The sequence below is a fragment of the Carassius auratus genome, unplaced genomic scaffold (genome assembly GCF_003368295.1).
Source record: "Carassius auratus strain Wakin unplaced genomic scaffold, ASM336829v1 scaf_tig00217011, whole genome shotgun sequence".
Taxonomy (NCBI): Eukaryota; Metazoa; Chordata; class Actinopteri; order Cypriniformes; family Cyprinidae; genus Carassius; species Carassius auratus.
The window spans coordinates 60922-76886 of record NW_020528849.1 but is presented as its reverse complement, the minus strand read 5'-3'; the positions used below and the strand labels follow the sequence as shown (position 1 = coordinate 76886).

The 15965-nt window shown below is 35.7% G+C and overlaps 1 protein-coding gene across 5 annotated transcripts in view; it reads right to left on the bottom strand.

Annotated features, from left to right (window-relative positions):
• The window catches only part of LOC113099681 (E3 ubiquitin-protein ligase TRIM39-like), a 69045-nt gene extending 66652 nt beyond the window's left edge, over positions 1–2393 (bottom strand). For 2 of the 5 annotated variants that reach the window (XM_026264581.1, XM_026264592.1), the window contains exons 1-4: positions 2260–2386; positions 1609–1692; positions 713–1266; positions 505–600 (exon numbers count right to left, since the gene is read on the bottom strand). In XM_026264581.1, the coding sequence (XP_026120366.1) occupies positions 505–600; positions 713–1266; positions 1609–1672 (714 nt within the window). In that variant the 5' untranslated portion in view covers positions 1673–1692; positions 2260–2386. Of the gene's footprint in view, positions 1–504; positions 601–712; positions 1267–1608; positions 1693–1795; positions 1819–2259 lie in introns of all 5 variants that reach the window. The other 3 variants (XM_026264582.1, XM_026264590.1, XM_026264588.1) reach the window with 3 other exon arrangements.
• Between the last annotated feature and the right edge of the window lie 13572 nt (positions 2394–15965).

The window sequence follows — 15965 nt, the reverse complement described above, 5'->3', positions numbered from 1 at the left end:
TAACATGCTAGTCACTTATTAAACATGCTAACAACATGCTACATACATCTTAATCACTTGCTAATCATGCTAACAACATGCCAATTGCTTGCTAATCATGCTGGAAATTTGCTAATGACATGCTAGTCACTTTCTTATCAATGCTTGAAACATGCTAACAACGTGCTAATCATGCTAATGACATGATAATAATGCTGGAAACATGTTAATGAAATGATAGTAACTTCATTAGTAATCATTATTTATATGTCTATTATCTATTTTTTTTTTTGATAGGTTTTATTGTGAACGTGACGTGACATTATGGTGACCCAATTCCTGCCGGCCCGGGACTCGAACTCACAACCTTTCGATTGGGAGTCTGACTCTCTAACCATTAGGCCACGACTTCCCTTTCAAACTACTTTATACTGGAAGATCTCAAATTTTAAGTTTCTTAAAACTTACCCAAAATTCTTTCCACAAACTTAACTATCTACTTTTATTCTATTATGTTAAACTCACTTTTCTGACTTCTGCTGAGTGTTTGATGTCTTGAATCTTCTTGATTCTGTTCTGGATCATCAGCTGCACGTCTTTCTGTGTCTTCATCAGTTCAGTCTATAGAGAGAACAACACAGACACATTTATCATAACACAGATTAAACTCACAATATGAAATAAAATCTGATTCCTCATGATATCAGTCCTTTAACAGAATAATAACGTCTACCTTCTTCTCTTGACTCTCCTCTTCTATAGGAACAGTGTTGTGGTTCTTGTGGTCTTTCACAGAGCAGACTGAACACACACATGTCTGATCATCTCTACAGAACAGATCCAGAGGTCTCTCGTGTTTCTGACATATATAGTCCTCCAGATTACTCACAGGATCCATCAGTTTGTGTTTCTTCAAACGTGTCACTCTCAAATGAGGCTCCAGGTGAGTTTCACAGTAAGAGCTCTGACACACCAGACACGACTTCAGCGCTTTCAGCTTTCTTTCCTCACAGATGTCACACAGAACTTCAGTTGTTTTCTCAGGACTTTTCTTCTTACAGTGATCTACGAGCTCTCGGAGTGTGGTATTAATCTTGAGATCAGGTCTTTGCTTGAATGTTTCTTTACAGTATGGACAGCTGCAGGTCTGGCTGTTGTCCCAGCACTTATTCAGACAGATCTTGCAGAAGTTGTGTCCACATGGAGTCGTGACTGGATCAGTGAACACATCCAGACATACAGAGCACTGAATCTCCTCAGACAGTGAACTCATGGAGGATAACATGACTGGAAAGAGACATTATTTAGGATTAGTGTGAACTCCTTCAATACTGTTTATGAAGAATCCCATGATGCACCTCGTGAAGCTGGTTGAATGTAAAGAGTGTTTAGAGACAAAGAGTGCTGAAGAAACTCAAATATAAAGAGATCATGTACAGTCAGCTGGTTATTATTGTAAAATGAACACAGACAAGCTGATCAGAACCTAAATGTGAAGCTCATAAATACATATGCACAATAATTATTATTGTTAAGATTATATTATTTGATCTGCATTACATTCCTGAACTGTACATATTCAAAATTATAAAAGAAAAGTCAAAGTGTTTTTCTGGGTTATTGACTTACATGGACGATCATGTTCAATACTCTGTCTCCTGGTTTTTCTTGCTGTTAGTGAAGATTCTGCCATTGTTTTTTCCCTCTTAAAGCCTTTTAAAGAAAAATGATAGTTTAACTGGTTAAAATGTGAGAACTGATAGTGATGGAAACACAATCATTCGTTTGAAACAAAGTGAGAGACTCGTAAACTTACTGAGCAATCTGAACTATGACCTGCTGTTTAAAGAAAGTACAAAGTACAAGCTTTATATTTTCCAACAAACATATATATCTCCTTATCCAAAATTAGATGAATCTTTCCACAAACTATAGTGTATGATCATAAGTTATTGTGTAATGTAAAAGTGATTTTCAGCTGCAGTGAAGCAGGTTTGTGTTCAGTTTGTCTGCAGGTCATTTACTTCCTGTTTTATCTGTTTGTCTTTATGTCGGGTGACAAAATGACAGAAACACCAAACTTTGTCCGATCTAATGACATACTGTTAATATAATTCTGATATCATTTCAGCGCAGTAAACATCTAAAGTATCTGAGTATTTGACACGCTTAAACCTGCTTCTGTTCAACTCATTCCAGTCTGACATAAACCCTACTAAACCAGACCACTGCCATTAGAAACCTGTTCAGGACAATCTCTCTTATATTTCTATCACTTACCTGTGAGTATCAGATGTGTTCACAAGGGTCTCTGAACGACTCAATATTCTGTTGTTTAAAGAGTTCGATGGTTTCAGGCGTCCATGTTGTTGATCAAGTTAGTTTCACTTTCTCGGAGTCTCTCACTGAACTACAGTGATGTCAGAGCTGCTCAGGGTGTGTTCTATGGAAAGCCAAATGGTTCAGAATTCACATGCTTTCCACATTCAATATTTAAACAGCATTTAAATGAGCACTGTTAGGTGATAAGAGGTGAACTTTTTGCATTTTTTTAAACTTTGTGTCTTGATAACATACGTGTGGATAAATGTCTGGATAACGTATGCATGGATAAGCGTACGTATGATAGGTACATTAATAATCATTTGGATTGTCCAATTCTTCCCCAAGGAAAGCTTTAAGGTTGTAATGATCATGATAACAGTACCTAAAGTACACATCTGTCTCCCCAGTGGCATAGTCTGAGTGTGCAGGACATTCAGGTGCATATGGGCCCGGGCAGTTTGGAAGCATTCCGAGCAGGGGGGGGACTTCTAATTAAATCAAGGTAACCAATAGAGCCCTGCATGGGCCCAGCCCTTGTCCAACATCTTATGATCACACTTAACACTGGCGTACCACAGGGCTGTGTGCTGAGCCCATTCCTCTACTCCTTTTACACCCACGACTGCAAGCCTGTGCATGGATCCAACTCCATCATCAAGTTTGCAGATGACACCACGGTGATTGGCCTCATCAGAGACAATGATTAGACGCCTACAGGGAGGAGGTACAGCACCTGCCCACATGGTGCGCTGACAATAACCTGCTCCTCAACACCAGCAAGACAAAGGAGCTCATTGTAGACTTCAGGAAGAAGAAAGGAAGCACGCACAATCCCATCCACATTAACGGGATGGTTGTTGAATGTGTCTCCAGCTTCAAGTTCCTGGGAACCACCATTTCGGAGGACCTGTCCTGGACCACAAACACCTCCAGTCTGGTCAAGAAGGCTCACCAGCGCCTCTTCTTCCTCAGGACACTGAAGAAGAACCAGCTGTCTTCAGCCATCCTGGTGAACTTCTACTGGTGTGCGATCGAGAGCATCCTGACCAGTTACATCACAGTCTGGTATGGGAACTGCTCAGTGGCTGACCGCAAGGCACTGCAGAGGGTGGTGAAAACTGCCCAACGCATCACAGGGACAACACTTCCTGCTCTGACACAGGAACAGCTTTTTCCCTACAGCTGTCTCCTTGCTGAACTCTGCCCTCTGACACCCCTCAACACCCCCCCCCCCACACACACACACACACAGACTCCTCACCCCTCCTCATCACTACATCTGATTTACAAACAAACAAACAAACAAACAAAAAACAGTTAAATTGTTATTACTTGCACTGCCGTCTGTTCATCCAGAATAATGAGTAATCCATTTGCACAATGAAATATTTTCTATGCACTTTACTGTCCACTGCACTATAGTAAATGATGTTCATATGTTCATAGTTTCTGCCTATAGTGTACATACACTTTTACATAATCCATCTGTATAGTATGTTCATAGTACACCTATCTGTATATCATGCTGATAGTATGTCAAATCTGTAAATTATGTCCATAATACTGCCTTATTTGTATATTTATTGTACATTTGTTACATATTGTAGACACTGTATATTCTGTTTATTGCACTTCTGGTTAGATGCTAACTGCATTTCTTTGCCTTGTACTTTTATGTGCACTGACAATAAAGTTCAATCTAATCTAATCTAGTATTTATTTTGTTTATTGATTAAATTAATTTAGAAATATATTTGTAAAGTTTTGTGTTTTGGTAAATTCAAGTTTTTGTTTATTTATTAAAGGAACGAGCAAACAGCAGACAGTGAGTTGAGCATTATGTTTGATCAATTGTATTCTTCTCAAACCAACACAACTTGCCTAAAATAAACAGACATAATACACTTCATGCATTCCACAGCATTAATTTAAACATTTAACCTAGATAAATGAGCGCTGTTAGGCACATATCCAATCGTTTGTGCGGAGAGTGAGCACTTTGCAGGACATGGCATATTTTTTAATGACAGTAAAAATAAAAAAATAAAAAATTACGACGTCATATTTGCTCATAAATGTAGGAGTAGCATATGCATCATTCGGAACTGCAAATGATCTACTTGTATTTGTGTGCACTCACAATATCAACTAAACCTTATGCTTTTGTAAAATAAGGAAAACAATCAGGGTTGAGTTTCTCAAAAGTTTCGTAAGCCTAAGAAGTTCGTAAAGACGATCGTACGACTGATCTTAATGTTACGGTCTGTTTCCCAAAAGCATCTTAACTTAAGTAGCACTTGAAAATCATCGTAGATCTACGAGTGCTCTGGAGTAATCATAAAACACATCGTATGAGTGCATCTTAAGAACACTCAGCAGATTACACCTTTAACTTGATCCAAGTGCAATGTGATTATAATATAAAGATTTGATTGTGCTTTATTGTAAACTTTATGACTCGTTTTCTTAATTTTTTTTATTAATTGATAAATTAAATTAAAAAGGGCAGAAAGAATAGAAATACACATTTAAATTAAATTACTGAAAAAAAGAATAAAATAAGTAATGTAGGAAATGTTTCAAAGTCTGGGGCGAAAATATTGCAATGACTTGCTGAAGTGCATGAAAACCAGCTAAGTATTGGACCTGGAAATAACATCTCTCTCTTTCTCTATAGCCTACTGTATATACATAAATACATTTTAATAAAAGTATGCAATTAGCAGACGCTTTTATCCAAAGCGATTTACAGTGCATACAGGGTAACATTTTTTTACCTAACATAATATATACATATTTAAAGTATATTTATTATGTAAAGTATAATATTATACACTATAATATAATATTGTATTGTATTATAGGTATTATATTCAAGTTGTCTGTCTGGAACACAGTAATAGGTTAACGTCAATAAACGATCGTGTACTACAGTGAAGAGTCTTTCAATAGTAGCTTATGGTGGTGACTGTCAGTTTGAGCACGTTTGACAGGAATTTAGAAAAAATTAATACAAGACCGTAGTCAGCCAGACGATAAACATTATCAATATTATTAATTTATAGTTATTATATGATGCACTTTGCAGGCCCAGGATGCACCTTCTGTCTTCTTGGTCTTGAGGAGAAGCGCTTCACCGAAATGATAAATATATCTATAGAATGCCTTTTGTGTTTTAATTTTTTTTAATTTTTTACTATTACTATTTTAAAACGAAATAACTCAACAAACAAAAACACTTTCATTATGTAATCCTAAAGATGCATTTCTCTCTAAAGGCACGTACAATGAGGAGATGGCAAGTCCCTCAAATTCATTTTAGCAACATTGACTCAGAAGACAAATATCCAGCCTCTATTTTTCCTTTTTGTTTGTGTTTTTTTTTTTTTTTTTTTTTTTTTTTTTAGTTTGTTCTTTGGCTGCTGTGCTATAATTGAGTTTGCATTCAATAGCATATAAGGCAGCATTTTTGTGCCACGCCGAAAAATAACCGAGTAAATAAGATTAACGTCATAATATTTTAAGAATAAAGTTGTAATTACGATAATAAAATTAAGTTATATTCTGAAGTTTAAAAAAAAGTCTGTGGCATCCATAATTCTTTTAACTTTTTTGCAGTGGTGGACAGTAACGGAGTAGCTTTACTTCGTTACTGTACTTAAGTACATTTTTCAAGTATCTGTACTTTACTGGAGTAGTTTTATTTTGAGTAACTTTTACTTTTACTTCACTACATTCCAAAGCATAAGATCGTACTTTTAACTTCACTACATTTCATAAAACATATCGTTACTCCCTATAATATATCACGTGCTCCGACACGCAGAAGCGGTGTCTGATTCATGAACGAACTGAGTCTTTTCAAAATAAACTTTTAAATCGGATCGCGAATCGCAATGATCCGATTGCAGCTGTTCTGGAGTCGACCACTCACTGATTCAAATCAACCGTTTAGTGTGAGTCTACAGAAGAACCGGGAGATCTTATGAGTGCGTGCGTCTGATGTTGCTAAAAGTAAGTTATTAATGTCGGAATTTAGGATTAATTATTGTACTAACTGAAAATCATATTTTTTATTATTTATTTTATATATTTTATTTTGATTTAAAATTATTACTGAAATACAACCTTTTTTTGTTTGAAACAGTTCATTGAACAATAATAAATGAAGTACCTGAAGCTGACAATGAAGTAAATGTATAATAATTAGCAAAGATGATTAATTTAGCGCTGTAAACCCGTGTGTGAGGGGCGGAGACGCGCCGCGGAGCGTCAGACGCGCGTGAGGACCAAACACAGCAGAGCCGTAGGAAACTTCACTCCTCTTATTATTTCTCTTTTACTATAGCGATTTATTTTTAGATACGTGATCTGAGTCTTTCATAGAGTTGTATAGTTAGAGTTATTAGAGTAATAGAATTATTTTTTACATTCTTTGGTCGAAGTTTTCAGATCGGCAATTCGGAGCCTGTTCGCGACTCCGTTGATTCAGATCGGCACTTCGGAGCATGTTCGCGACTCGGTTGATTCAGATCGGGACTTCTGGACTTCGGAGCCTGTTCGCGACTCGGTTGATTCCGATCGGCACTTCGGAGCATGTTCGCGACTCGGTTGATTCAGATCAGGACTTCGGAGCCTGTTCGTGACTCGGTTGATTCAGATCGGCACTTCGGAGCCTGTTCGCGACTCGGTTGATTCCGATCGGCACTTCGGAGCCTGTTCGCGACTCGGTTGATTCAGATCAGGACTTCGGAGCCTGTTCGTGACTCGGTTGATTCAGATCGGCACTTCGGAGCCTGTTCGCGACTCTGTTGATTCCGATCGGCACTTCGGAGCCTGTTCGTGACTCGGTTGATTCAGATCGGCACTTCGGAGCCTGTTCGCGACTCGGTTGATTCCGATCGGCACTTCGGAGCCTGTTCGCGACTCGGTTGATTCCGATCGGCACTTCGGAGCCTGTTCGCGACTCGGTTGATTCAGATCAGGACTTCGGAGCCTGTTCGTGACTCGGTTGATTCAGATCGGCACTTCGGAGCCTGTTCGCGACTCGGTTGATTCAGATCAGGACTTCGGAGCCTGTTCGCAACTCGGTTGATTCAGATCAGGACTTCGGAGCCTGTTCGCGATTCGGTTGATTCAGATCAGGACTTCGGAGCCTGTTCGCGACTCGGTTGATTCAGATCAGGACTTCGGAGCCTGTTCGCGATTCGGTTGATTAACATTGGGACTACTGAGCATGTTTGAGATTTTTTTTTAAATTCAGATCTCGAAGCAGGAAGTGTTTGTCAAACAGTTAATTGGTGATAAATGAATATTTGGACTTGAGGCTTTTTTTTTTAGACGAGTAACGTTAGACAGACATGAATGTTTATTCAGAATGGTACTGAAAATAAGTAAATATTGTAGCTGATTCTAAATGTCTAGCTAACAAGCTTGCTGGTGCTAACTTGAGGTAATTTTTATAAATAATGTCCAAATATTTTTATTCAACCACCTATATATATATATATATATATATATATATATATATAGATAGATAGATAGATAGATAGATAGATATAGATATATAGAAGATATATAGATATATAGATTACATCTGGGGAGAAAAGAAAGGATGTGATGTTCAGAACATGGTAACTACAATAATTATCAAAGAATTATCGTTTGGCCAGGGGTGTTTTTACACCACAGACAAGGTTTGAGAAGGAAAAAAATCATTAAGAAAATATAATTATATTTTCCTTAAGATGTTCTTCCTAACTTCAGGCCTTATTATCATGTCATATATAACTGTGATGTTCTGTAAAACAACAAACTTTAAAATACTTTGTTGTTACTGGTGAAGATCAGATGGTCATCTCTGTTTTCTCTCAGGTTCATCACAGTGTAAGCTTCACAGTGAACATTACTCTCATCAGCGTAGTCCATATCAACAACAAAAATATATCTTGACTCCATATAGTGGTTATTTTGGAAAAAATCCCAGGTATTTTGAACAGTAGGATTATAAAAAAAAATGTGTTAATATAAAATTAAATTAGCCTATATAAAATTGCAAACATCTATCTTTCAGTACTTTTTTACTTAAGTACATACAAAATTGAGTACTTTTGTTCTTTCACTTGAGTAAAATTGAAAAAGGAGTACTTTTACTTTTACTGGAGTAATATTTTATTATACGTATCTGTACTTTTACTCAAGTACTTGACTTGTGTACTTCGTCCACCACTGCTTTTTTGAACTAACTTTGATCGATTCATGAGAAATTTGTATTAAATTGTTCAGATTTTTTTCAACATACATTAAAATATTCATGTTTATTTCGTGATGCAAATATTAAAGAGGACAATATCACTGATTCATATGCAGCTACTGAACGAATTATCTCACTACAAATTAAAAATCGTAAAATAGACGTTTATTGTTTGTATTTTATCATAAAATTGACAGAAGGTTAAAACTTTGTAACAAAGCACGAAGGTGATTATTGGGTGGCTTGCGTGCTACTAATAATGATGGACTTGAAAACTTTAAACATAATTTCTAAGCATTAGCTTCTACGACTGTGATCATAAGGCTTCAGTTCTGTAGATATCAACACATGAAAAGTAGACTACTATATAGTTACAGACTTATTTTAATAGACATAACACTTGAACATTAAAATGTGTCTGGGTAGACCAGACCTAATCATATGTATAAACATATTAATTATTTATCAATATATAGACTATTAATCTGAACATGTAGCGTAGCCTACAAGAAACTGCTCTTGTAATAAACAGCTGTATGACATGAACAAAAAAAAACCTGAACTCTGAAATAATAGACATCTGCTGATCATACAATTATCTCGTTTTCAGAAATGAAGTCTAGTGATTTTTTTTCTTCTTTAGATATGTGTTGATTAACTATTACCAGTAAGTTCAGATTAATATTAGCATATATTATCACTGTATTATTATATTTTATATTTATGCAGTTTATTTTATTATCAAAGCCTAGACCCTATCTGATGACATGAGGCTAAAAGCTGTGATATTAATGTTGTCCACTAGAGAGAGCCACATTATAAGGAAAATACCTATTTAAAGCTTATTTTTAAAAATCTATTTCCACAGTTTTGAAAAGAAACATATAACAATTTAATTTCACTATGATGTACTGACAGTATAGTTTTATATAATCCGTGTAAAGATGAAATTTAGATACACCACTTACTCAAAGGCACAGAACACGGACTTCCACTGACAAACCTTTAAGAATGTTTGCTGCCTCCAAACTGGATCCAAATTGGTAGTTATGCCTAAACATTGGTAACTGAACTGATCTCAGGATACTCACAACACACTGAATCAGTTTGTCCAGTGAGCAGAGTGTCCTCTAGTTTCTGTAAGGTCAGCAGATCTTCCTGATGAAAACCACATCAAGCACCTGATAAAACTCAACTCTGTAATACTCTGTTGCAGTTTTTGGCTTGTATGTGCTTGCATCTGTGCTAAAACGCTTAGGAAGTCGCCTTGGTTCTGGGACTTTGATAGACTCTAGATTTAGAGAATCCACAATCACATTTGCTTGCTCAAAAACACTTTGAAAGGCATCTTCATCTCTTTTGTCTTTCAAGACAGACTGAACACAAGGAATGGCAGTTTCCTGAGCATACACAGTTGTTGCATGGCAGTGGGATTGGCTTTTAGCATGGGCTGTAAACTTTTCAACTGCCTTTTTCCAGTTTCTAAAACCAGTACTCACAAAGACAGGATCCATCTTAGAGACAAGCATTGTCTTCTTTGAGAGGATTTTTGCACAATAAAAGCATAAAACCCCTTTTAATGTGGTACTGTAATGCATTCATAGGAACATCTGAAACCATTTTTGCTGAAAGTGTAGCACATAGTTTGCTCTCGTCTGTACTTTTATAAACTTGGGATCAGGATGTGCAGGATTTAAGCAAGTGATGATTTCTGAATCTTCTCTGTCTCTGTTTTCTGAGCTCAGTTTGTCTCTAACATTAGGCTCATTCTGAAACGGACGTTACAACACTGTTACACACCAAATAGCTCCCTAGTATATTGTGTACAGTAAAGAAAATTGTACATTTAGTTTGTCATATCAAAAACTGTTCCCTATCAGAAATGTTTTATTCTTACCTGCTCATCTGAAACTGCTGTTTGACTATTGTCCTCACCCTGTCCCTCACTGTGATGTACACATATTACAGTTTTAGCCAGTTTTATTGACTGAATGAACTTTTCATTAGTGTTTGTGTGTCGTTACCTGATCAGATGTTCTCCCGTCCTTCTTTTGATTGGTTTCATCTGCTGCTACTTTCACATTGGATCTGAATCATCTCATATAAGAACAAAACCACTAAGACATACAACTAAAACACCAAAAACTAACAAATTATTAAACCGCACTGTATACAATCTGTTCTTAATATCTATTTAAAATTCTCTATTTAAAAATCTATTTTAATTGACCAAGTAATCCTCATTAAATAAAACTCATAAAAATCACAGCATACTTTTAAAGATGTATAATAATCTGATTATCAAAAGAAGAAATGAAGTATTGAATTCCCAGTATACGACAGCGTTTCACTGTTTTAATGAGTTAAACACTTATATCATTCATTCATGCAATTCGTTCAAAAGTCAGATTAATTTAGGAAGAAAACAAACACTGATGTGAATACTTTAGTCATTGATAATTACAGACACTATTGAAAAATAAACTAAAACAGACAGCTGCTTTGGTAACTTGTTATACTGATAGTTACAGCTAAATACATTGCAATGGATTAGCTAGCTAAAATATATGTGGTGTGTACTTAGCTATTACACAATATTCTCATACCTCATTCTCAGTTCATGCTTTATTTATTTTTTGATTCCCTCTCTGACCAGCAGATAAATATAGACCACTGTGCAGCGTTTCTCTTCATTTTTGGCACTAATGTTACCCCTCTCATTCAAACACCACTCGCCTTGTTTTTAGGAAAGTGCTACCAGTGTTACTCATTGGTTGGGCGTTACCAATCGGTTCAATGGAGGGGGAGTATTTTTGTCTGATTTATTATGACAAACTCATATTTGATAAGGAACAAAATGATTGTTACAAAATAAATGTAATCTGCATATTTTTCATTTGATCTACTGTGATTTTCATGTTGAAATATTGGATAACTGATGGATTTGAATATTGGGGGCTTACCTCTCCCCATGCCCCCATAAACTACCCCTGTTTGTTGATGTACATAAGCCATAGGTATTGTTTGAAATACATAGGCTACACTTTATTGGCTGAATAACTGGCGTGAAGATGACGCACGAGCTCAGTCTGCAGGAACACTCTTAGAAGAACAGGTTCTATATACACAACCTTAAAAGGTTCAATCAGGCGCTATGTATTTGGAACCCCTAAAAGGTTCTATCAATCAAAAGAACCCTTTAGGGTTTTTTGTAACCAAACTTTTAGGGGTTCATTCATGATTATTTCTTTTGTCCTTTCCGGATTACATATTTCATATAATTGACAAACATCAATACCCTAAAATGTAAAAATGTAATTCACACAAAAAAGTCACCCATGAATACTGAAAAAAAGATTCTTATCAAAGAATTATCGTTTGGCCAGGGGTGTTTTTACACCACAGACAAGGTTTGAGAAGGAAAAAAATCATTAAGAAAATATAATTATATTTTCCTTAAGATGTTCTTCCTAACTTCAGGCCTTATTATCATGTCATATATAACTGTGATGTTCTGTAAAACAACAAACTTTAAAATACTTTGTTGTTACTGGTGAAGATCAGATGGTCATCTCTGTTTTCTCTCAGGTTCATCACAGTGTAAGCTTCACAGTGAACATTACTCTCATCAGTGTAGTCCATATCAACAACAAAAATATATCTTGACTCCATATAGTGGTTATTTTGGAAAAAATCCCAGGTATTTTGAACAGTAGGATTATAAAAAAAAATGTGTTAATATAAAATTAAATTAGCCTATATAAAATTGCAAACATCTATCTTTCAGTACTTTTTTACTTAAGTACATACAAAATTGAGTACTTTTGTTCTTTCACTTGAGTAAAATTGAAAAAGGAGTACTTTTACTTTTACTGGAGTAATATTTTATTATACGTATCTGTACTTTTACTCAAGTACTTGACTTGTGTACTTCGTCCACCACTGCTTTTTTGAACTAACTTTGATCGATTCATGAGAAATTTGTATTAAATTGTTCAGATTTTTTTTCAACATACATTAAAATATTCATGTTTATTTCGTGATGCAAATATTAAAGAGGACAATATCACTGATTCATATGCAGCTACTGAACGAATTATCTCACTACAAATTAAAAATCGTAAAATAGACGTTTATTGTTTGTATTTTATCATAAAATTGACAGAAGGCTAAAACTTTGTAACAAAGCACGAAGGTGATTATTGGGTGTTTGCGTGCTACTAATAATGATGGACTTGAAAACTTTAAACATAATTTCCAAGCATTAGCTTCTACGACTGTGATCATAAGGCTTCAGTTCTGTAGATATCAACACATGAAAAGTAGACTACTATATAGTTACAGACTTATTTTAATAGACATAACACTTGAACATTAAAATGTGTCTGGGTAGACCAGACCTAATCATATGTATAAACGTATTAATTATTTATCAATATATAGACTATTAATCTGAACATGTAGCGTAGCCTACAAGACACTGCTCTTGTAATAAGCAGCTGTATGACATGAACAAAACAAAACCTGAACTCTGAAATAATAGACATCTGCTGATCATACAAGTATCTAGTTTTCAGAAATGAGGTCTAATCTAGTGATTCTTCTTCTTTAGAGATGTGTTGATTAACTATTACCAGTAAATTCATATGTGCTCAGATTAAAATTAGCATATATTATCACTGTATTATTTTATTTAAATTGTAACTGTGAATATATTTGGACACTCCATGTTAGTCACTGAATAGACTTTTCATTAACAATTTCATTTCACTATGATGTACTGACAGTATAGTTTTATATAATCCGTGTGCATTGCTTATCCTAAAGATTTCCCAATTGATTTTCAATTTTACTAAATGCTGTCCTGATTCCTGACACACAACCAGAAGCAACCTGACCAGAGTTTCCACTTCACTGAAAAGGCCACGGACTTCCACTGACAAACCTTTAAGAATGTTTGCTGCCTCCAAACTGGATCCAAATTGGTAGTTATGCCTAAACATTGGTAACTGAACTGATCTCAGGATACTCACAACACACTGAATCAGTTTGTCCAGTGAGCAGAGTGTCCTCTAGTTTCTGTAAGGTCAGCAGATCTTCCTGATGAAAACCACATCAAGCACCTGATAAAACTCAACTCTGTAATACTCTGTTGCAGTTTTTGGCTTGTATGTGCTTGCATCTGTGCTAAAACGCTTAGGAAGTCACCTTGGTTTTGGGACTTTGATAGACTCTAGATTTAGAGAATCCACAATCACATTTGCTTGCTCAAAAAGACTTTGAAAGGCATCTCCATCTCTTTTGTCTTTCAAGACAGACTGAACACAAGAAATGACAGCTTTCATGCCAGAGATAGTCCGTGTCTTTCTTTGGAGAGAAGCATTCAAACACTTCAATTCTCCAGTCACAGCTCCTGCCAACACAAGACCCAGTAAGATCTGGCCTTTGAGAAATTGTTGGTGCAAGCCATCGGCGGTGGAGCACTAGGAGCATTACTGTTTGACATTTAGAAACAACTGAGGAAAGCTGTGATGCAATGCTGTTTGTTTCCTGAGCATACACAGTTGTTGCATGGCAGTGGGATTGGCTTTTAGCATGGGCTGTAAACTTTTCAACTGCCTTTTTCCAGTTTCTAAAACCAGTACTCACAAAGACAGGATCCATCTTAGAGACAAGCATTGTCTTCTTTGAGAGGACTTTTGCACAATAAAAGCATAAAACCCCTTTTAATGTGGTACAGTAATGCATGCATAGGAATATCTGAAACCATTTTTTCTGAAAGTGTAGCACATAGTTTGCTCTCGTCTGTACTTTTATAAACTTGGGATCAGGATGTGCAGGATTTAAGCAAGAGATGATTTCTGAATCTTCTCTGTCTCTGTTTTCTGTGCTCAGTTTGTCTCTAACATTAGGCTCATTCTGAAACGGACGTTACAACACTGTTACACACCAAATAGCTCCATAGTATATTGTGTACAGTAAAGAAAATTGTACATTTAGTTTGTCATATCAAAAACTGTTCCCTATCAGAAATGTTTTATTCTTACCTGCTCATCTGAAACTGCTGTTTGACTATTGTCCTCACCCTGTCCCTCACTGTGATGTACACATATTACAGTTTTAGCCAGTTTTATTGACTGAATGAACTTTTCATTAGTGTTTGTGTGTCGTTACCTGATCAGATGTTCTCCCGTCCTTCTTTTGATTGGTTTCATCTGCTGCTACTTTCACATTGGATCTGAATCATCTCATATAAGAACAAAACCACTAAGACATACAACTAAAACACCAAAAACGAACAAATTATTAAACCACACTGTATACAATCTGTTCTTAATATCTATTTAAAATTCTCTATTTAAAATTATATTTTAATTGACCAAGTAATCCTCATTTAATAAAACTCACAGAAAAATCACAGCATAGTTTTAAAGATGTATAATAATCTGATGATCAAACATTTTTGAACATTTCTCTGTTTTCTCACCCGTTTGTCTGAAAGATCTGCTGTCTGTTGTCTTCTCCCTGTTCCTCACTGTGATGGAGAAAGGCAGGAATGTAAAACCTAACTTTACAAAGCTTCTGTTTTTCTATACTGTTTCCTATTTAATTTTATTGATTAATGGCATCTTCTTTACCTGATCACCTGCTCATTCTCTCTCTCTGCTGACTTTTCTACCTCGAATCTGTTATAAAAACATGTTAAGAGATTATACACCTCATAACATTATGACATTTGTGTATAATCATCATTCATAAAATTCTAACATAGTAGAGATTATCAAAAGAAAGAAATGAAGTATTGAAACCGCCAGTATGCGTTTCACTGTTTTAATGAGTTAGACACTTCTAGCGTTCATTCATCCAATTCGTTCAAAAGTCAGATTAATTTAGGAAGAAAACAAACACTGATGTGAATACTTTTGTTTTTGATAATTACAGACACTATTGAAAAATAAACTAGCAAAACAGACAGCTGCTTTGGTAACTTGTTATACTGATAGTTATAGCTAAATACATTGCAGTGGATTAGCTAGCTAAAATATATGTGGTGTGAAAATATTACTGACCATTTTATAATTTAATTTATAGTCTATATTCTACTGATAACTGAAACTATGTTAAATAAATGTTACTGTAATAATTTGAGGAATGTTTCATTTGCATAGAACGTGTTGTCTTTCTTAACACTGTATTGCACCTTCGCGTGAAGTGGAAAATCGATTCATGAGCAATCGATGCCAACTAATTCAGCACCTTCACTTTGGACAGCGCTCTTGTGACGTATGACGTAAGAGGCAGCGTGTTAAGAAGCTTCCTAAGGGACACTACGGGGAACACAGGAACATAAACAACTTTGGTAAGATATATCTTTCGAGGTCTTCTTAGCGCGCTAAGAGTGAGCGTT